The 24,131-nt window shown below is 39.5% G+C and overlaps 1 protein-coding gene across 1 annotated transcript in view; it reads right to left on the bottom strand.

Moving 5' to 3' along the window:
• The window catches only part of LOC310823252 (protocadherin-15-like), a gene marked incomplete at both ends in the record, with an annotated part of 133,145 nt that overhangs the window by 93,454 nt on the left and 15,560 nt on the right, over positions 1-24,131 (bottom strand). Inside the window, 4 exons of the mRNA XM_083696054.1 lie at positions 1,953-2,063; positions 2,197-2,316; positions 7,120-7,275; positions 9,180-9,340. Of these exons, the coding sequence (XP_083552180.1) occupies positions 1,953-2,063; positions 2,197-2,316; positions 7,120-7,275; positions 9,180-9,340 (548 nt within the window). The remainder of the gene's footprint in view (positions 1-1,952; positions 2,064-2,196; positions 2,317-7,119; positions 7,276-9,179; positions 9,341-24,131) is intronic.

Below are 24,131 nucleotides of genomic sequence, written 5' to 3'. Positions count from 1 at the left end.
AAATTTGCTGAGTTGGTAGTGACATCCTAATCTACACAGTGTGTAATTGATTCCTATGCAAATCAGAGACCCTATAAAAACAAAGATATTAATTCCAAAATTACATGAACTATTATCCTTGCATTAAGATGGACCCAATTCAACTTATTGAGTGATCTGTTGATGACATTTTTGCATTTTAGCTAATTTTAAGAGTGTCATAGCAAAGGGTCTGAATACTTGTGTACATGAGGTATTTCTGTATTTCAATCTTAATAGATTTACTGAAATTTAAAAAAAACTTGTTTTCGCTTTGTCTTCCTGGGGTATTTTGTGTGGATTGATGGCAAATTCTTTTAATTTAATCCATTTTAAATTGAGTCTATAACACTACAAAATGTGGAAAAAGTCTGAATATTTTCCGAAGGCACTGTATGTAACACGATTTCTGCCAAATCTGTGAAGACATATAAGAAAGGACTAAACATTGGTTTCAACATCAATTTATTAATTTATTAATTTATGTTGCTATGTTCCTCCTTTATACCCTCTAAACACACTCACAGAAACATTCACACAGTGTGAATCTGGACCTCACAACTGCCTCTACAGAACATTGTGTGCGAAACAGCTGTGCCCACAAATACAACACTTAAAAAGTCTTAGCAGCACAGTATCACTACAACACAGATTGGTACTCTGAACTAAGCTGCACTTCACATTGTCACTATAATTGAACCCTGACACCAGCAGAGCAGAGTTCCAATCAACTCCCTCTATATTTTGTCCTCTGGTGATGGAAATTAACATTCCACAGGGGCAAATCACACACTGTTAGAAAAAAAGAGTTCTCTGGCTGTCCCTGAGAACCGTTTGAAGAACCCTGTCCACAGAAAGGGTTCTACATGGCACTAAAACATTCTAGAGTCAATGGAACCTAAAAGGTTAATCAGACTGTCGCTCCTCTGTTTCTCTTTCTTTCTATCTGGTTATAGATAGAAAGGCCCAATATCCCTTGGGCCTATGCCTTATACTGTATAGGAGTTTGTTTATGGGGAGGAGGGGGCACTATCAAATTCAAACCAAAATAACTAACTTAAGTCAAACTCACTGGGTTCATTACAGTGTCTGATTCTGATTCTTAATCCACGTAAAACCCCTGTCCCAGCCTAATGACCATGACCATACCCCACACAGCACAGACCTCCAAAAAAGCTTTAATAAAAATGCACTCATTCAAACTCAAGCTTTTAAACTAGCCTCAATAATACTACTTGATTTCCAATATTTCTCCCTGTGGTTGATTGGTGGAAGATGGAGGGCTTAGAAAATCAACCCTGATAAGCAAAGCTGTTAGCCGATGAATGGTAATCTGACAAAGTTCTCTGCTAAATTAAAATCAAGTTAATGTGTTTGTTTGTGTTTTGACCAAATAGATCTTTATTTTTATTTTGGAAAAAATTACCCAAAACATGACCAATTCGGTATGACCACAATAAATTGTTATCTTTCCTTCCAATTAAAATATTTCATATATCAGTAACAACAAATAGTCAAAAACTAAGAATGACATTTTGGAAAGAATATGTGACAGCAAACCTACAGTGCTGTAGTCTTGTGTATTAGATTCAAAAGACACAGCTGGGCAAAAAACCTGTATGCACCCAGCAAAATAATCTTCATCATATTCAAAACATTTGCTCCTAAAATAAACCAATGGGTGCAAAACATACCCACAATTTATTTAAGGCCAACAAATAATTAGTTCAATGACACCATCCCATTCTATAAAGTTAAACATGTCTAAAACCAAGACACCCATCAAGTAAGTATGTTCCAAAAAGCAATTTACTGGGCACCAGTATATTGACCAAAATTCTTTATGAAATCATAGAAAATATTGACTTGTGCACCCATGCACACACACACACACACACACACACACACACGTAGAGGGTGAAAGTCAGGCTTACATTAGCTTGAACAATGACCAGGTAGCGGGTTCTCTCCTCATAGTTCAGTCTTTCAGCCAGAACGATATGCCCTGACAGAGTATTCCCTATACTCACTGTCCCATTAGACACCTAAGAGAGAGAGAGAGAGAGTAAGGATGGACACAGAGAGAGGATGGGCAGTAGTTACCATAGAGAAAAATACATTCCTAAAGACGACACTGTACAGTATGTAATTCGGTCAGTAAGCAATTGGTCTACATACTGGGTCATTGGGGTTGTACTGGATTCCATATTCTATCTGTCCATTGGGTCCGTCGTCAATGTCTGTGGCTCCGTTGTTCCCTGAGAAGCCTGTGAATATGATGGTCCCAATGGGGGTGAGCTGGAGGCAAAGATCACAGAGAGAGAACATTGTTACTTTCAACTTGACCTTTATTACTTCAAACTGCTTTTGCAATATTCACATTTATATTGTGCATGCTCAATGCATCAAATTGAATTGAATATGGAAACAACAATAACTGAACTGCTGTTGCTATCCCTTACCCCACCCAACCAAACCTCATAACATAATTTGGCTTCCATTGGTTTGAAGAGGAAATGTTGGTGGCAGCAGGCCAGGGATTCTCCCTATCTCCCTCTCCTGTTCTCTCTCTCTCCCATTCTCTCTTTTTCTCTTTCACTCTCTCTCTCTCCCTCCCTCCTTCCCACCCTCCACCCCTCTCTGTCTCTCTCTCCCTCCCTCCCCCTCACTCTCTCTGTCTCTCTCTGTCTCTCCCTCCCTCCCTCCCTCCCTCAATTTGGTCCCTTCATGCCTCCCTCCATGAAAACCCCTATTCCCAGAGGTCTGTATGTCTGCAGGGTCCGGAAGCAGGGAGAGGGCAGTTTAGCTCAGGGGAGAACCTGGCAGCAATGGGAACTGACTCAGAGCGCTGCTCTGCTCTGGGAGTACAGTGTTTGTTGTGGTAACAGGCTGAGACAGGTAGTCCATAGCCACAGTGTGCAGGGAGTGTCGACGAAGGAGATAAAAGTCATGGTTGTCAGGAGAACGTGCCATCTAAGTCTGATGCCGTCGCTACAGGCACTATCTTCTTCTGTTATGTTAGATGAAATAATATGACATTAAAAAAAGACTACACAATGACTAGTGTTTTTGGATGTCATATTATTTCATGTAACATAACAGATATTTCAATTTCTGTATGTTTACTTCATCCATAGTACAAGCACGTGTAGCAACATTGTTGTGGTGTCCTATATGTACAGTATATGTAGTATAAGCAGTTCTGTATGTGGTATGTTACTAACGTTTCATGGCCTTTAGGATTTGTGTAGAAAGGTTATTTTCTTATGCAAGTAATTGCAAGGTCCTTTCAGGAGACATACAGTATAATGAAATTGTACAGTTGTGGATTTCTGAGAAAGGGACATAGAAGAATTAATTCAAAAGTATGTTGGAAATTAAAATCACACCTCAAAAGAGAAAAAAACTAATATAAATATCAACATCATTTGGTTGTTTGTAAAGTTTTGCAATCCATATTCTGCAGGCACTTAAAGTTGTATTAGAAATGTTCTTTAGTATGTGATTAGGGAACATTACTATGAACTTACGCTAGAGGTGTGTGAGCCTAAGAGGATCCCTCTCTAAAGGACAGCAATTCTGCAATTACTTGCAGAAGCAAATGACCTTTCTACACAAATCGTAAAGGGCATGAAGGGAACACATCAGCCTTTTCTCAATTGTTAGGGACACGACTACTCACATCCTCTCCTCTGTCTTCCACTTGGTTCGTCCTCAAAAAGCATTGGAGGAGAATATGTAAGGGGAGAAAATGTGTTTTCACTAGGACGCGAGTGGAGAATGGAGGACAGGACGCAAAGAGCTGTGTTACTAACAATTGAATAAAAGGCTATACAGTACAGAATATACTGCATAAGTATACATAAAGGAATGGTAATAAGATAAAGATATGGTAATAAAGTAATGGGCCAGGTATATTTTATAAACATTGATTTAAAAGATGTAGGCTACTGACTTTCTTTAAGACACATTTTCAAATTCAACCCACAGTGATAGCTGCCAACAACACACAATAGCATGTGTTATTTGTTATTCAACTGTGCTCTATGTCTATGTGCTTACACCTGCTCTCTCTCTCTCTCTCTCTCTCTCTCTCTCTTTCTCTGTCACACACACATACGCACACAAACCACACAACCGCACACACACACACACACAAACACACACACACACACACACACACACACACACACACACACACAAACAAACACACATTGTATGCTACTACTGACTGTATTAGTCAAAAGCATCATGGGTAAGCTCTTGGTGACTATATCACATAGAGACAGAAAGCCTGTGATTCACTTCCAACACGCAAGCTAGTGTGTGTGCACCCATGCATCACAGCAATATCATGCACTGGGGGCAGAGCAGATATGTTGACGATTGGAAGATCTACTATTGTTTTCCTATCCTAAGATGTTGTAGCTTAACATGCGTAAAATAGCTACAGTCATGTTTCACTCTGCCTCTGTGCAGAGGTTGTGACAACCAAAGGAGAGAGAGAGAAAAACAGGGAACAGGGGAGCACCTAGGGCACAATCATCTTGTTGCTGCAGATTAGATGTCTAGTCCACTGTGAATTTATGAATACATCATGTTTAGACTCTTAAAGAGGCAATTTGGCACTCAAACAATGACAAGAGCCGACGGATGGAGCTAGATAAATGTAACCACTCTCAAATTAATAGATGGAGATACAGATGCAAGGACTGACCATCCATGAGATGGAGCTATACAGTGTTTGCCTACAATGTTGGGTTGTGACGGGGTAAGACAGGTATGATCAGGAGGCATGTATACAGTTGGCAGAATTTTAGAGCCGAGCCGCCGGAGTGACGATGTTCCGATGGTGTGTGTTTAGTGTGTTTCCAAACACTGACGAGATTGTGAGTTTGTGTCATACATTTTCTTCATTGTCGGAATTGGGACAAATAGCCAAAATGCAAGATGTTCACCGCATTACACAGCTCTCTCTCACTAGACCCCTTCCCCACACTCATAGCAACTAGTGATTACAACAAGCTCCCATTAACAAAGAAAAGCGTGACAATTTATCTAGCCACTGGAGAAATACAATTCAAATGATCCCATTCCTCACCAAGAACTGTACAGTTCTTCATTTAATAAATTCTGTTAGTTCATAGAAGATTGACATGCACTAGCCGGGTGAATGGTATATGAATGACAGTCATCTAATATGCAGTAATAGAAATAACGCCATGCTCGTAACAACAATAATCGTCCTCCCTAATCTTGAACGGTACCTCCCAAATAGGTATTGGCATTATCATAAAAAATGTGTACACAAAACAAGATTACATTACATTATTTTATTTGCTTCATGAAAATCGAGATTTAGCCTACTGGTGATAGTTGTTCTCAACTGTATCAAACAGACCTGTGTCATTACAACAGAGATCCAAGCTAAACGAATCTCACTTTTGGCACATCTTTATCCACAGACTTCAGTAAAAGTTGGCTGATGTAATGTTGATGAGGGAGGGTAAGTGTGAGAGAATCGGAGGGGGATGAAAGAGTGTGCAGGACGTTATTAAATGCCTCTACCCCAGAGAGTATGGAGAGAGCGCACGGTGGATGGTTAGAGCAACTGAAAATCGAGTGTGACTGGAGCAAGATATGTTTTTGTAATTGTTTGTTGTTGAAATTATAAGTTCCCGAGCCAACCAGGAGTTGAACGTTTAAGATATACTGAGGGAGGGGGGTAATCATTTTCTTGATCGTTTCCGATTAACAAACAAAGGCGTGACAATTTATCCAGCAATTTATCTGGCTATATAATAATTTAAAAGTATAAATATGTATGTACCAATGCAAGAATGCCCCTTTAAAGGGATAGTTCACCCAAATTACAAAATCACATATTTGTTTCCTTACGTTGAATGGAGATCATGGACAAGGAAAAACTTAAATCCACACTTTCATTATGTTTATCTGGGCACTGTCACTAATCACTTATAATTTTCAACCAAAATAGTATTGAAGTCAATGGACCCTAAATGAGTATGTTTGGTAAGGAACCAAATATGTGATTTTGTAATTTGGGTGAACTATTAGCTAAACACAGTATTTACAGTATGTGCATGTTGTCACATACCTATTTAGTTGATTTTTTAGGTAATTGATTCCAGCTTTTCATTTATTTGTTATCCTACCTATCTGTAGTTTTATACAGTATCATGTTTGGACTGGAGAGCACTTTGAACTTTCTTAGGAATTATGTACTCTATAAATGAAATAAGATAGGGTATTATTAGGCAACCTAGGAGTCACTCTCTCCATAGCCACTAGGCTTTGGTGACCCCTCTCCAAAAGGTCACATTGTCACACCCTCCACTTCCAACTAGCCTGCACTACCCCTCCTCTCCTGCTCTCACTCTGTCACTCTCTCCCTGATGGTCAGAAGTGGAATCAGGTGTGCAGGAGTCAGGTTACCAGCTGTCTGTCATCTTCCCATCATTAGCCCTGCCATAAAGACCCGATCCAGACTTCACCACGCTGCCAGATCGTAGCGTCAGTTTATCTGTTAAGTCGTGCTTCCAGCCTTTCTATATACTGTCCCACCAGTATTCATATATAAATGTATTAATACCTGTTTCCCTGTTCCTGCAGTACCCCAGCCTGACTCCTGCCTCTGACTCCAGCCTCCTGTTACCTGTCCTGCCTGCCCTGTCCGCTCTGCCTGCCTGCCCAGCCTGCCCAGCCACCTCTTCCCTGCTTGCCATTCCACCCTGCTACTCAGTACTCCCTCATCCTCCCTTCTAGCACACCCTTGCCTCTACAATAAACACACCCATCTATTGGGTTCAACCATCATCTGCCTTTGTTCTCTGTGTTCTGTATTTGAGTTCACTAGTCTGACCGTGACACACATTCACTGTCAAATCTCATTGGAGGATTCAGGCTGGGGCACGCACCCTAAGGAGCCTATAGTCACTAAACTAAGGACAACAATCGCTGTGGTGAGAAGGCAACTCTCATGTCTACAGAAATCTTGTCATTCTGTACAATACGCAGAAGAGGCATAGAGTACAATATAGATGACTCCCATGTCATTAACCATATGCCTCTCTCTCTCACCTCATTGACGGCTACATAGTAGCGTGGCTGCCGAAATTGAGGCGTGTTGTCGTTGCGGTCCCTCACCACAATCCGAACCTCGTGCAGAATCACTGTCCCCACCAGCTCGTTGGTGCACTGGACCTGCACCACGATGGTAGAGATATAGGAGGGTGGCTGAGAGAGGGAGAGGGAGGAAAGGAGGGAGGGAGAGAAAGAGAGAGAGTATTATTTTTCTCTGGCTTACAACCCAGCATTTCCAATATATATATATATATATATATATATATATATATATATATATATATTATGTCAATAGCCTATGCAGAGTATGCACCTACTGTATGCACCACTCCTGCATTTATACTCAACAGTGTCTTACCATCTCTTGCTATTCTAAAAGACCATCCGCAGACAACATTGCAGGATATAAGAAGTGAAAGTGTAAAAAGTGACACCATAAGAAGTGACAGTGTATGAAGTTTGACTGTTTAAAACTTCACATTAGTTCTACAGTATGTCTTTATTGTTGATTCTGCTGATTCTTATTGTTGTTGTATTTTGTTGTTCGTGAGAGAGAGAGAGAGAGAGAGAAAAGGAGAGAGTAGTCTTGGGCAAGAATAGTCTTTTTGATATCTCCCAGACACATCTGCTAAGGGAACTCTTGGCAGACACCTTGGTAATAAGGTAATTGCAGAGCAGCCCATCCAAGAGCTGTCAAGTGGTACAACAATTTCTCTGAGCTGTTTTAAACCAGTGTTTTCAGTGGCCAACAGGTTATTGTTGTGACAAACTCCCACAGTCCAATATTTCAGGTAAAGGTAAATTATTATCCAACATGGAAACTCAATGTCTTCTTTTAAATCTCTCTTAAAAACCTATCTCTTTAAACGTGCATGTTGTTAATGTATCTAGATGTATACTTATTATTTTTTGTAATGCTATTGTTTGAAACATTATTTGATTAATCAGTTTTACTTTACGTTTTTATTTCAATGACTTGCCTGAATATTCCAATATGTATTAGTTGAATGTTGCTTTCTTTCTGTTTGGAATTTTACTCATGCTGATGTATTTCTAGGATCTTTTCTCTTGTTTTACTTTACTTGTAAGTTTACTTGTAACCTTGTTGAGAAAAGCACTATACAAATAATGGTATTATTATAATCTTTCCCAAGATTATTCAAATTGATTATTTAATGTATAAGACTTGTGGTTGTGCATACTGTATCAACATAATTAAGTAATAAGGTCCTGTATGATTACATACAAAGAAAGTGCAAAATAGCCTTGCTTCTATAAATGATACAGAGGTGTTGGGTTTACCCTATCTTTTACAGCCAATATTAAGCAGGCATTCTTACTAAATGCATATTATATATGCTAACTGTTTATTTATTTATCTATTTTTGCATTTATACCAGGTAGTTACAATGGTGTTGAATTCTTTGAGGTAAGTAGGTAGATAATAATCCTTTTTACCACAGTTACCAAATTATAAATACCAGCTGAAACAGGGCTTTACTAAATGAACAAAGGGTTACCGGTGTTAAAATATAGGTCATAATTATTAAGGGAGACCACTCATGTTTCAGTATCAGGGAAAACATGTTTACATCAAAGATTCAACGTAACATTTTTTTAAAAATATGTCAAATGTTGGTTATTTTAATAAGTGCAAAGTGCGACTGAGCATGTTCTTGTGTACATGTATGTGGGCGGGCAACCTCTCAAAAAAATAATACAAAAAATGCAGAGAAATTGGAAGCTTTCAGCCACTCATCAAAGAAGACAAACCTTGCACTCCCCTTGAGGAAAAAATGCTAAATCAATGTTGGGAAAGGCTGTTGCTTCTCTTGCTTTGTATGTGTGCCTGTGTCTGTGTCTGTGTCTGTGTCTGTGTCTGTGTTTGTGTCTGTGTCTGTGTCTGTGTCTTGTCTGTGTCTGTGTCTGTGTCTGTGTCTGTGTCTGTGTGTGAGTATGTGCGTGCGTGCGTGCGTGCATGCGTGCGTGTGTAAATCTGAGAGTGTGTTTAGCCCAAAAAACATCCTCTCATCACAAACCCCCATTCCCACACTCACATCTCTGTCCAGAACCCTGCCAGTACTGTTGAGGAAGAGTCTCTTCCTGACCGGGTCCAGGATGACCCAGTGGTCGTAGTTGTCCAGTAGGGTCAGCGAGATGGTTCTCCCTGGGTCCTCCGCTTGCCCATTGATCTGCATATTCTCAACCAGGACTGTGCCTTTGGAGACAGATATATATACATAGAGAGAGAGAGAGAGAGAGAGAGAGAGAGAGAGAGAGAGAGAGAGAGAGAGAGAGAGAGAAAGAGCGAGAGAGAGAGAGAGAGAGAAAGAGAGGGAGGGGGTGGGGCATATGGTTAATGACATGGGAGTCATCTATATTGTATGCCTGTTCTGCATATCATACAGAACTACAAGATCTCTACAGACAGGAAGTTACATTATGCCTTCTGTAGGCTAACCCATGGCATTCCTAATTATGGTCCTCCAGGTCCTCAGTTTTTCATCTGCTGGTTTTCATCCCTGCCTTTAAATCAGGGAATTATTCAAATATGACACTGCAGCCCTGCAGGACTAACAGTCTCATCTAGCAGACATTCTTTTGATCTGATAAGCTGTTTCTAGAAACCATCCACAGTTGGGGTCACTTGGAATTTTATTTCACTCAGTACCCAAAGTACATTTAAAGTAAACTAATTCTCGTGGAAAGCAATTCATTCATTCAATTTAAATGCATGCATTGAGTGATTTGAAATACAAATTGACATGATTCCCAATCCAATGCATCATTGGCTATTTTGCATACTGCATTTAAGAGACATGTATGCATGTATGAGAGACATGTATACAGTCGCCTGGAGAGGTCAGGATTAAATTAATAAAAGCCCCCTTGGCTAACCCATATGCTGGGATTACAACATATACTGTAAAACATACTTTATTGCATGCATCAGTAATCCAGCAGCACATATACGTAAGTAGAGCATTTAGCTATAAAACCAAAGAGGATGGTGGTGGCTATCTTAATGGGTATTCTAATTACCCCTTAAAGCACTCAAACTTTATGCTTTAATAAAACGGTCTTATCCTTTTTGCAGGATTATACAGGGTTTTAAATTCCTGGGAGTGATGGAGACTCCTTATTATTTATTATTAGACCTGCATATTGTTAATTAATGAATACGCTTCATGTTTGCGATTTCTCTGACTTGGACACTACTCAATTTGAATAATTGATCTTTGAAAATATTTAAAGTAATCTAAAGCAAGACCTGCTTCATAAATATTTCTGCTTTAGAAAACCTGTGTGGTGTATCATTATGGACATAAATTACAAGGGTGACAATATTACAGGGGAAAGAGTGGGAGAGGAAGTCTACTTTGTTTTCTAAAGTTAAAGGAGCTACATATCAAATCTGGCCCCTCTTTGGCCACAAGTTAAAATTGCAATTACAATGAGTTGTTTCATTTACACCAGCCATTGATAGCTAGCTTCCATTGCAAAATCAGCTGTCCAGACCATTGAGATAAGATCCTGGTATTTCAAGTGAACAGGTAATAATACATATTAGCTTGGCTGGGAGAAATCAGTACGCTAGCATCATAGGTAATCGATGGGGGGCTATTACTTTCAAACACTATCGCTCCCCAATGCCTGCAGATTTCAAGGGCATTATATGCTGTAGTTCAGTGAAGATGTCATATGTAGCTCCTTTTAAGAACAGACATTTACATTTACATTTATGGCATTTAGCAGACGCCTTTATCCAAAGCGACGTACAACAAATACATTTGTACAAACAATCTCACGACAATAATGCTATGATTCGCCAAAGTCTTGGAAGCAGTAGTCAATGAAACACTTAATTTCTTCTGTATTGAAATCGATCCAAGGTGCAGGTTTAATTGTGTTTTATCTTTAAGAACTACAATTTTTACTATTTTCCACAATTCCAGCATCAACAACAAAAAAACTCCAAAGAAAATGAGTGCACTCAAAGATACCGCCACTCACTGTGCACATGAATCCAATATTTGACTTTCCAAGACCAGTAGTAAATGGACTAGTTACATGTTTACATGGGGTTGGGGAGTCTGTATAGCAGAAACCCAGCAGCACCCAGCAGAATCAAACTCTGAGCTTAACCCCTGCAGTTCACACTCAAGCCCCTTCAATACTTATCAACTAGGTGTGAATAGGTTGAGTGTGAGTGAACCAGCACACACAAACAAAAAGCCTGTATAGGCCTACTGTATGTACTGTGTACATAGACAGGAGAGGAGAGACTTTAATTAATGTGAGCTAGGTGAGGTAGAAAATGAAATAAATGTTGTCCTCTACTGTCCATTTTATCATGACTTCCGTCAAATGTTATTTGTAAAAGCACACAAAAAGTAACAAAATATTATGTGGTTAAGTGATGGTGAGATAATAAATGACTCTTTGATAACATTTTTGCAATAGTAAAAAACATACACAAATGTGGAGTAGAAGAAATACATTGACATACGACAACTAAGCATGAATGATTTCATGATATACAAATCTGTTATTGCTATGTCATGACATAGTATGTCTTGGTTGTCTGTTTGTTTTCTATGTTTTATCATTTAATTAAATCATTTTTCTTTTTTTACCTTTTTTTGCCTACTCTTCCCGGAGGGACAGTGTGTCAACCACTGCAATGTTAAACATTTTTAAAATGTTTCATGTTTGGCAGACGCCTTTATCCAAAGCGACTTACAACAAGTACATTTGTCGAAACTAAGTGAATCATCTATACATCAGTCATCATAAGAAAATCTAATTTATGCTAGGACCAGGGGCCATTGGCAGTCACAATGCTTTTTTTTATTATTTACAGTAGAAAAATAATCCCCTTACCACTACAAAGCTATTTTTAACCCTAACCCTAACCACTCAAAGTTTATGCCTAATACTGCTATACCGCCATGTCAGTCATTGCTAGCGGGGGGTTTTCCAGACGTCTTCTATTCTGGCAAAATAGAACATTGCATAAACATAGTACAGTGCCTTCGGTAAGTATTCACCCCCCTGGACTTTTTCCACATTGTGTTATGTTACAACCTGACTTTAAAATAGTTTAGGGTTAGGGTTAGTTAAAAATTAAATAAAATGTGCACAAATGCAAAAATGTCATTAACAAGTCATTTAATAAGCTGAATTAAGTCCATCTTAATGCAAAGGTAATAGTTCATGTGATTTTGGAATTAATATCTTTGTTTTTATAGGGTCTCTGATTTGCATAGGACTCAAATACACACTGTGTGGATCAGGTTGTCACTGAGAAAATGGAGAGGAACAATGCTACCCTGAGGCCTGGGAAGAGTTAAACAAATCTACAAAGTTGAATGGTGGAGAGGAAAAAGCACAGTTGATGGGACGTCATCTCAGTCACTCTACAAAATTGGTTTATAACCAACTGGCCAAAAAGAATCACTTAATGGAGAACATCTATCTCACATCCATAATTGTGTTTGCAACAATGAATTCAAGTGATACATCAAAGAAAGCAGCTGGATATGTGTTTATTTGGTTTTGCTACAAAGCATTACGTTTAGTGCAAATCCAGCACATGCAGTGCAGTTTCCGCACCATCCCTCATGTGAAGAATAGTGGTAGCTGCCTCATGTTATGGGTATGTTTGTCACCGGCAGGGATTGGGGAGTTTGTCAGGATCAAGAAAAAAATATGAAATTAAGAGTTGGTAGTGACAGCCTAATCCAGTGTGTAATTGATTCCTATGCAAACCAGAGACCCTATGAAAACAAATTCTATTCATTCCGAAATCACATGAACTATTATCCTTGCACACAGATGGACTCAATTATTGAGTGACTTGTTGAAGACTTTTTTTGCATTTGAGCTAATTTTAGGAGTGTCATAGCAAAGGGGGTGAATACTTATTGACTCAAGACATTTCAGCTTTCATTTTTAATTAATTAGTAAAACATTGTAAAAAATAATTTCCACTTTGACATTATAGGATGTTTTGTGTAGATCAATGACAAAAGAACATAAATTAAATCTATTTTAAAGTCAGGTTGTAACAACAAAATGAGGAAAAAGTCCAGAGGGGTGAATACTTACTGAAGACACTGTATAAGGATGTTTTGCAATGATAAAGTGTTGAAGGGGTTGGCACTTAATTAAGACACTTCCATGGAACTGAGAACCTCCTGGGGATATCCATAAAAGGTCCTGCGAGTTTAAAATATCTAGGTTAAAGAATTGACCATTTTGCTCCTCAGATTTCATCTAAACATGGGTCTCACTATGTAAAACTCCAAGATCATTCTGTTCAATGGTGTTCAAAATATGTTTTTGCCTGATTGACTTGAATGTGGTCCTCTGCGGCTCAGTGTGGTCCTCTGTGGCTCAGTTGGTACAGCATGGCACTAACAACACTTAGGTTGTGGGTTTGATTCCAGCTGGGATCATATATACTAAAAAATGCATGCACTCATTGCAATGTAAGTTGCTTTAGATAAAAGCGTCAGCTAAATGGCATATATTATTATATTAATGTATATGTCGGTCGAAGGGTTCCCTCGGTCACAAATATGTCAAATTTGGAAAAGCTCAATCCAACCCACAGACAGGCATTGGTTCTCTAAGCGCTGCAGGTAATGGTTCTCTATGGAGAAGGCAGTGGTCTGAACCCGTGAGGCAGGTTTCTGGAACATGCAGGTAAACAGGTAAAACAAACCTGCTTGGGGCAGTTTTCTGAAATGTACCGATGTGCAGGTAAAGCAAGGCTGCTTTAAGGCAGGTTTTTGAAACCTGACGTGCAGGTAAAGCAAACCTGCCTTAAAGCAGGTTTCATTTACCTGTATGTCTGCAGGTAAATAAAACCTGATTTAAAGATAAAAACCTGCTTTAAAGATCAGGCTTTTGAAACCTGATGTGCAGGTAAAGCAGACCTGAAGAGGTGCAGGTCAAGCAAACCTGCTTCAAAGCAGATAAAACCAGCATGTCTGCCTATATGTTCAATTTGCAGGTTACATTCATGAGGTTGTGTTGTGCTAGTGGAATGGTAAAAATGCAAAAGGCAGTACCATAACTACAGTAAGAGTGACAGAAGGAACTCTAACTGCCCACGCACACACATGCACACACGCAGGCAGGCACACACACACACAAACACACATACACACATAGACAAACTCACACACACACACACACACACACACACACACACACACACACACACACACACACACACACTGTAGCCTACAGTACAAGCTGTCAAGGGACCCACCGTGCAACTTCCACTGCCAGCTATAAACATGTGCTAAACCAAAGCAGCCTCTATGTTAGGAGGGATGTTAACACCATGGCCAACTTTGCATTCCAAATACTTAATAACCTCTAATTACATATGGTGTAATCTGCTCCACACAAACATTTGCCTGTTTATGCATCGCTGCCTGAGTGAACTAGACTCACTCAGTCAAATGAGAAGAAGTGGAGCAGCTGGGAGATACAGTAGGAGATATTTAGGTGGAAAAGGGGACAATGGTGCAATATTGTCTCTAGAGAGATATTAGCTATATTGGAGGTCCCTAAAGTTGTCCCCTGTTTTTCAAACCTTTTCAATTTTGGATGGATGTGGTATGCATGTATGCTTAAAGGTTGAGAAAATTATTTAAAAAAAAATGTAAAGCTATTCAGCCAGGCAATTGATATCTTTAATAATAATGACCTTATTGAATCAGTTTACATAATATCATTACAAAACTTGAAAAATATGTTCCAGAAGAAACTTTGTGGGCTTGCAAAGTCTTATTTTGGGAGGGTAAAAGGTTTAAAGATGTGTTGATAGACAGACAGATTTGCTGGGTAGTTGAAAGAAAGTGAGTGTTTCCCAGTGTTTCCCATGGTTATTTATTTGTGTGGAAATATGTTATGCTGTGTTAAATTGCCGACTGTAAATTGAATGTATGTGTAAATTAATATTGTGTATAATTATAGCAGCACTGTGATGGCTTTTTATGGCGGAACAGCAGTAAATACAACTATAGTGACAGTAAACATGTTGAAACCAATGAAAGCTGTATTGTATCAGACTGTACTGCAGGGTCTCTCTACAGTGTACCACAGGGGATCTAAAGTTGAATATTTCTTATTAACTTTGTGTCCGCAAGGCCATTCACAATCACAGACCAGAATTAAGATGTACGACCAGACTCTCAACAATGCAAGCCCATGAAAGGCTGCTGCTGCAATCTTAAAGGGAATGCATTTATAGAAGAAAATACCTCTCTATCTTCTATCTCCTATCTAACTCGTCAACTGCCTCTCTTTATATTCTCTCTCTCTCTCTCTCTCTCTCTCTCTCTTTCACGCTAGACAGCAAGGCCACTGAAGCCAGTCTAGCTCAACCTCACCGGGCAAATGCAATGCGCTTCCTTATGGATACACAGCAACGAGCATCTTAACAATGCCCCAGCAGCATACCTTGTCACTCCATCCTGTGCTTATTCACATTATCTGAACCGTTATCTGAACAAGGGGAAATAAGTTCTCGCTTCCAACTCTGATCTGTGCTCCACACCTCATCTCTCCTCTACATGCACTCTGACTTCCTGGCTCCGAGAGCGCAGCTTCATAAAGACAAAATAAGTTGTCAGCAGGATGTTCTGATGTCATCCACGCAGAACCAAACTTAAAGCAAGAATTCAAGAATTCACTCAACTGGCAATTGGTGATGACATTCCTGCATTAGAGAGAGGTGAGATTAGGCAGGTCATTTTGGCAATGATCTCTTGTGTAGAACAATGAGATCCAATTATGAAATGACAGTGACCTATCCCTTAATCTAATGTCCACTCACTTTAATGTGAATATTGAGACCATACAGGAACCATCCACTGTAAGAATCATTGTGTTGGAATCAATTAGTAAATTACTGGCATTACATGATCACTAGGAATGCAATGACAGATGGAACACACAAGTAATGACATTGTAAATATGTATTTCATGTCTGTTGTTACTCATTTAGCTCATATGAAAGAGGCTTATTGTTTTGTTATAATGCCCTATTGTATGACTGCATGTAAAATATGCTATGAATGTTCATAAGGCTGCATGAGAGAGTATATAATCAGCATTAGTGGGTGCTTCAAGTGAAGTGTTACAGAAACTTACAATGTAACTACTGTACACTGCAACAAGTAAATGCTGCTCTGAAAGTGCACCCAGGATTCAAATTAGATAGATGTAAATACAAAATGACAAATATTGGAGAAGTCTAAAAGCTAAGGATTTCCTTAACACTAGTCATACCAAATGGATATCCACAGACGCTATAGACACTTTTCTAAAATAATAGCCAACATCTCCAAGCATGCCCTGAGGCGCGATTAACACCTGCTCCCAAAAGGCCTCACCGTAGCTTTTACCCTCATCAGGTTGAATAGAAACTGACCTTACAAGTTATGAATGGCTTACCCATTTCAACCATAATGGGTCACACTTATAGACAGAAATACAGTTATTTGCATGATCAAAATGGTTACATGTAAATAGAAGCCCGCGCAGCACATACCCAGCCTGTGAAGAACAGATACGCACCCTTCACACCTGTATTTAAGTACAGTTACACCAATGATGTTCGTCAATATGTTATATTCAATATCTAAGCTCTTTAAAATACAAAATGTAATATTCTAATGATTGTTAAGTCCTGACTTAACACAACCAGTTCATTATTTGTGGTTCTCTGTGGCTCAGTTGGTAGAGCATGGCGTAGAGCATGGCACTAACAATGCTTAGGTTGTGGGTTTGATTCCTGCTGGGACCATATACACTGAAAAATGCACTCACTGCAAGTTGCCTTGGATAAAAGCATCAGCTAAATGGCATATATATTATTTGTTGCATGGTATTGATCTAATTTAATGATTATAAGGTTACACTAACGTTAACAAATGGAGGTTTCCAGACATCAATCTGGGTACTTTGGTTAATAATGAGGATCCTAGGCTTCTAGTGTTAAGGGTTAGGGTTAGGGTTAGGGTTAGGGTTAGGGTTAGGGTTATTGATGTTGTACCGACGGGTTATGTACTCTGAGTGTTCATTCAGAACTTGGAGAATTAATCTAAAGTAAGGATATTTAGGTTGATTTAGTGTTCTGTTTTGGGAGATAATTTTCTCATTTGATTTGTGTTGCATAGGTAGAGGTCTCACCATATAAAAAGCACAAGAAAAAAACAAAACAAATAAATGTCAGAGTAAATGAAGAGGCACTGTGCTGTATTTCAAAGGAACATGTCTCTATAGCTTTTTAATGAGGGTAAACACGAAGGCAAATCTATTTACCACGGCACCACAGCTAATTATGTTGACCGTTTATCTCAACACAACACAGTAATTGCAGTCTGTTTTACATATCAAATGCAGAAATAACTTACAGAGTACTAACAAAAACAAGGATTAAACACTAATATTGTAATCAGGGATAGAGACAGAGAGAAACATCAACTGGTGTCTCTGGGTCTCTGTCTGTTTGTATGTCTGTCTGTCTGTCTGTCTCTGTTTCTCTCTTTCTCTCTCATTCTCTTGGGAAGGAGTCACTAAACTGAAAGACCTGCTGGACCCTATTGGAGATGGATGGCGGACCACAAAGGCTTTCGCTGACGGGATGGGCATCAGGTCAGTCAGAATGCTGTCTGGAGAGTTCAGGACATCTTGTCCTATTGCTCCCCCATTGCCCGCTGATGTCTCTGTGGCGGCGTTTGCCTTCCCGGAGCTAACGGTTACCCCCAAAACAAGTCAATGGATTGAGGAAGCAGGGAAGCTGCTTACCTTCCGAGGACTTACAAAACTAGCTTTCAACACAATGAATAATAAGCAATTGTACAAGTGGAGAGGCCACCTGGCAATCCCAGAGGAGACCTCTACCTCATGGAGGCTGCTCTATAAACCCCCAATACCAAAAGGACTATGGGACTTGCAGTGGCGGATTCCTCATTCTGCCATTCCCTCAAACCATTTTGTATCAAAATGTAACCCTACTCTTTTCCACACTTATCCTTCATTTAGTACCGGATACAGTTTACCACTTTTTTGCTCCCATTGTTTATGTTTCTGCAACCTTTGTTTCTAAATCTAGGGTTTGAGTTTTCAAATGTTGTGATTATTTTTCTGGGCAAAATAGACCAAGAGTAGGAGGGCATTGTGTACCCTGATCAATTTTGTTTGTGGCTAGACCAAGTTGGCCATATACAAAACACACAAAGGTGCAGGGCAAGACCTGGGTACCGTGGCACTGTCCAAGTCATTGGTTGTGGCTAGGAATATTCATTATTTATATAAAATATTTATTACTTTCTGTTTAACTGGAAACATGACACAGTTCAAAGACATGGTGTAATAATGCACTGTGCAGCATCAAAGATGGATTTATTTTCTTTTTATACAGTTTTGACACTCTTTGTTGATTAACCAGATAGGTTGTGAATAAGGAGCTCTTAAAAGTCAAAAGTCTCTTTGGAAGGTGGGTTTAGGATGGGGGGGAACATGGGGTAAGGAGGGAGGGAGAGAGAGTGGATGGTTACTCCAATAAATCCCTCATCCCTCATCAGCCTAGACCCACCTTCAACTTTATTTTTCTGTTTTTCTTTCATGATTCTTACCCTCTTGCAATCTCTCTCTTTATGGACAACTCAAATTAGCTTGAAGCTTTTTAGTCAGTGAGTGACTCTCTCTCTCTCACTCTCTCTCTCTCTCTCACTCTCTCTCTCTCTCACTCTCTCTCTCTCTCTCTCTCTCTCTCTCTCTCACTCTCTCTCTCTCTCTCTCACTCTCTCTCTCTCTCTCTCTCTCTCTCTCTCATTTGGCATTTAGCATAAGAACCTTCTGTAACAGTACTTTCCCTCTGCATACTCTTTGTCCATTCCCCTTGTGCAGTTCAATGTAGTGTACTCTCTCAACCCACTGCTTTTTTTTGTCTATCCCTCTAAAATTATCTCAACCCTGTACCTTTTATCAATTTTATCAATAGGCATATTTTGATGCAGATTAACCACTTACAGCAGTATAGTTAAATATCTTGTGCAACTAGATTCTATCTGTTTTTATGCCGTTGCCGTTGTTTTTGTGAATTTATGAATGGGTTATCTTTAGTGGATATAGTGCTTAATGCTGGAAAAAACAAATATATGTTATTTACCAAATCACTTAAAAATCTGATTCATGCATATGTCTTTGGGTGGTACCCCCATTGAGCATGTCCCCACTTATAAATACCTGGGCATTTGGTGTGACAAATACTTGATGTTCAGAAAACATATGGGGGAGTTAGGAAAAAATAGGAATAGATATTGACTTTCCATGAACAGCACAAAGCAGATTGTGCAATCAACCTTTATGCCAATGCTTGATTATGGTGATATCATCTACCAAAATGTAGCACCTACTACTCGTAAACCTTTGGAAGCCATCTACTAGACACTATGCCCTTCGCTTTATCACAGGTGATAGTTTTAATACTCATCACTGCTTACTTTATCAAAAGGTTGGCTGAACCTTGTTAAAGTCTTGTAGATCTATTCATTACTACCTTTTTGTGCATAAAAGCCCTACTGCATAAGTTCCCGGCTTACCTAACCTCATTATTCAAGAACATAAATTACTCATTCTCAGAGTTGTTTAACTCTTGAGCTCCTTCGTCTCCACCGAATTGTGGAGTTGGCTGTTCTGGTGCTGCTTGGGCAATTTAGGTTGTTGAATGAGGACCTCTTTGGTGAAGGACATGATTGTTTCTCCTGATATATTGTGGTTTTATATGATGCATTGATTTCTGTATATAACTGTGTTGTATTTGTATGTGTTTTTTATGTGTCATAATTGTATAGATATTATGGACAGGGTGCACCTTTCTCACTCAAATAGATGTACTGTACTGAGGTTATGATTCAAACACTTGTTCTAAGTTTACAAAGAAAAACAAATGTGGCTCACGTTCCTCTACAGCATGTAGTGGCCTTGTTTCTCTCTCTCTCTCTCTCTCTCTCTCTCTCTCTCTCTCTCTCTCTCTCTCTCTCTCTCTCTCTCTCTCTCTAATTCCAACAAGTGACAGGTGTTGGAGACTAATCCTGGCCACACTCTAATTACATATTGCTGGCCTTGCAATCATTTAAATTGGACAAACACACACACACACACACACACACACACACACACACACACACACACACACACACACACGCCTGGTAACTAGTGCTCTTATTATATGAATCACAGAGAGGCTGCTCCAAAATATCAAATTAAGAAAAGTAAGAGTATGTCTCAGAATAACAACCACACTAGTACAACACAACAGTACAGAAACATGAATCCACAGGCTGTTTCACTATCCTATTCAAGCACCTATTCAACCAGCATATGAAGTGATTAGGTATAACCCAGAATACCAAACATTCTAATAGAGAAGTTAACACATACATCTCCCTATTCCTGCACACCTAAGACAAGGATACCGTCATTGTGCTCTTTAAAAGCCTAATCATCATTGAAAAATAAATACAAATTGGTTTAATATGTCTTTATATTATAAACATTGTTTTTTCAGCCCCAATGACTGAAACCTATTGGCAGTGCGGCGGCTAAGACTGTGGGGCAGATGTGTCATGTGTGTGTATAATTAGAATGCCTCACCAGAGGCATGGAGAGAGAGAGACAGAATAAGAGAGTGGAAGACAGGAGAAAGAGGGGGAATGAGGAATTGAATAAGTGTAGATTTAGTAGGATAAAAGAATAACTAATATGGTTTGACATAGGCAGGGTGAGAAACAAACACATAGAATCATTTGTGACGCTGTTGTGATGATGTACTACACTGAGGTTATGATTCCAACACACAAACGTCTCCAAAGTAAAACAACTGTGGCTTATGTTCTACAGCATGTAGTGGCGCTGTCTAAAAAGATCCAACATGACTAAAAACTTTATTTTATTTCTACTATTTCCTGTAAGATGTCGCTCAATAAGCATAGGGGAGCGAGGATCATCACATGCTCCAGGCAACAGTTGATACATATCATTCATTTTCTCAGACAATATGAACTCTAAATGGACTCCCAGTTTATGTACACCTTGATTTGCTTCTGCTGTTGTAGAAGCTGTTCACTGAGCCACTCTTCCTTTCCAATCTCTCTCTCTCTCTCTCTCTCTCTCTCTCTCTCTCTCTCTCTCTCTCTCTCTCTAATCCCAACAAGTGGCAGGTGCTGGGGACTAATCCTGGGCACACTCTCACTCTCCATCCGGTCCCCCCGTCCCCTTTTCTCTATGTCCCTCTCTCTTTCTCTAGCTCCACTTGCAGACAGCCCCTATTACTCCTACCCCAGATTTAAATCTCTTCAATCCGATTAACTGTATTTGGACACAGGGAATAATGCATTAGTATTATTAGCAAGGTTTGCTCTGCTCAGCACTATGGGCTGAATCAAACTGGGTCCTATAGTGCGGTGTAACAAGAAAACATGTCCAGACAAGAAAACAAACCCCAATCTTTTATAATGTTCAAATCATCTCTCCATCCATATTTTTATATCTTCCACTGTAAGTTTACAAATAACTTAGAAATAGTCTCTACATTTTAATGTTGAATTGAGGTGTCAAGTTTAAAATATGAAAAAGTGGATACATTTTGAAATGTCCCCATTGAGAGCGAATGGGCATAGGAATGGACGGAATTTCAGGCAAGTTCAAGTACAGCTCAAAAAGTATAAATGGTATGAACAAGATTTTTTCAAGCAGCTCAAGTTACACAAGTCTGGGCATTTAAAAGTTCATTTGAAGTTAATAGGTTAAGCGGTTAGGATGTGCATGCGGCGGTATAGGCATGAATAGGATTTCATAACATTTTGAGTAAAGCTCAAAAAGTGTAAACAGTATAAAAAATCTGAATGGAAGTTCTGTATATTGTTTAGGTGGAGTCAATCTACACAGATACTTTCTAAAGTAAGCCCACTAATAATAAGTGAAAGTAAAATAAGTAATTGGAATATCAAGAGTTGGACTTGCTAATGCAAGCCCACTTATTATGCGGTCTACCGACAATTCAGCCCTCTCTTTGAACAAATTCATGAGTATAGAAATGGAGCAGTTACGCCACAGGTTTCTTATTCAATGCTGTAGCACCTTTCTATCAGCCCAACACAATAATACCACATTGTTAGTGATGAGCTACCATTGAAAGAAACAACAAAAAAATAAACAAAGAAGCTTCTTGACTGTTAAACTGTATCTATTCCCAGTAACGGATTCACCTCTGCCAGTGTGAGGTTCAAGACATCTTGATCATGCTTGAACAATAACAAGCCTATGAGGGACAGGTTTTCCCTCTACATAGACAAATGCAAACCTTGAAAGTCTGGTGTTTGTTTTGTTTGTTTTTCCTGGTGACCAACATGAATGAAAATAAATGCCAATTCTGTGAGATGGAATCTTATTATGTGTCATTTGTATGCCGTCTGTGCGACAGGAAGGAGAGATGGAGCACATTTGGAAGGATAATTGCTTTGGTCAATAATGACGGGTTGTCTGTTTTACATCCCATTATAGGAGGGGAGCAGGGCTGGGCGGTTTCATCACAGAGAGATAAATGAAAGGACGCAGGCCAGAAGAGACCCATATCCCACGTAAATGAATGTTTTACAGGGAAGATTAGCACAAATCCCTCAGACATGCTGCATCGCCGCGTCTCCACATATGGGACAAGAGAGAAGAGGCACTTTCTGATGCAAGCCTGCATGGCAACCTCACACATTCCCAAAGCAATCATTCAAGGACCAAATAACAGGCATACATATAGAGAGGTAGGATGAGGAGAGAACTGAGAGGGTAGGGGAGAGGGAGAAAGCAAGTCTAGGGGGTCTCGTTGTTGCGATTTAAAGACCCCCTCCAAGGGGGTGAAAATGGTTGTGTGTCACCTCAGATTGATTGCACGTCTCCAAAAAGACATACCTCAGATTTTAAGGACTTTGACTTTGGGTCTAGATATCTATTCTATTTATTCTTATTTTATATAATTATATAATTTATTTAAAAATTTATAAAAAATTTAAATTGCATATTTCGGACCAATGTTGACTGGAGAGGGTCTTTAATGTTTGAGACACCCTACCCAAAACCAACTCACAAGCAATGGCCCTTGAATCATACATGCACACATGCACACACACACACACACACACACACACACACACACACGCACACTCCTGCAGTTTGTTACAGTAGAAGTCCAGTGGAGCATGAGTGATTGTTTATTAACAAGCAGAGAGAGTGTTGCTCATTACACAGTTAACCTGCAGATCTAATACCTGCAGGGAGCCATGCTGAGTAAGGCACACCTGTTCCACTGTCAGAAATACTTCCCTATATATCTCAGAGCACACACTATCTACACACACTCTTCAAACACACACACACACACACATACACACACACAAACGCACACAAACAAACACACACAGAGAAGAAGGAGGATGAGTAGAGGAAGGGTTCAGACAGAGGAATACCTCCTTCCTCTTTATGAAATACAGAAACATTTTAAGCAAACAAAACACCTGAACACAACAGTAACACATTTGTGATATGCTCCACTAAGTTGTCTAGCACATTCCCAGCTCAGGAAGCCACCAGTAACACAGTCAAGCATAGCAGAGTCGCCCTCAACGGGAAACGGCCTGTTCGCTAATAGTGCCCCATGCTGCGTGACTACGCCAAACACCATCTGCACCATACACTCTTCCCCCAGCATCACACACCTTGGGAGGCCAATACACACAAGCACACACATGCACACACACACACGCACGCACACACACACACACACACATATACACTCACACACACACACACACACACACACACACAAACAAAAACACACACAAGCACACAACAGTAAGTGGCAACGACCAGTTGCTTTGCCTTCAATGTTATCAATTCAAAGTCTATTGGTAAAGGTGACGATAGCA

The sequence above is a fragment of the Argentina silus genome (assembly GCF_951799395.1).
Source record: "Argentina silus genome assembly, chromosome: X".
NCBI lineage: Eukaryota > Metazoa > Chordata > Actinopteri > Argentiniformes > Argentinidae > Argentina > Argentina silus.
This window is presented reverse-complemented; position numbering and strand designations above follow the sequence as displayed.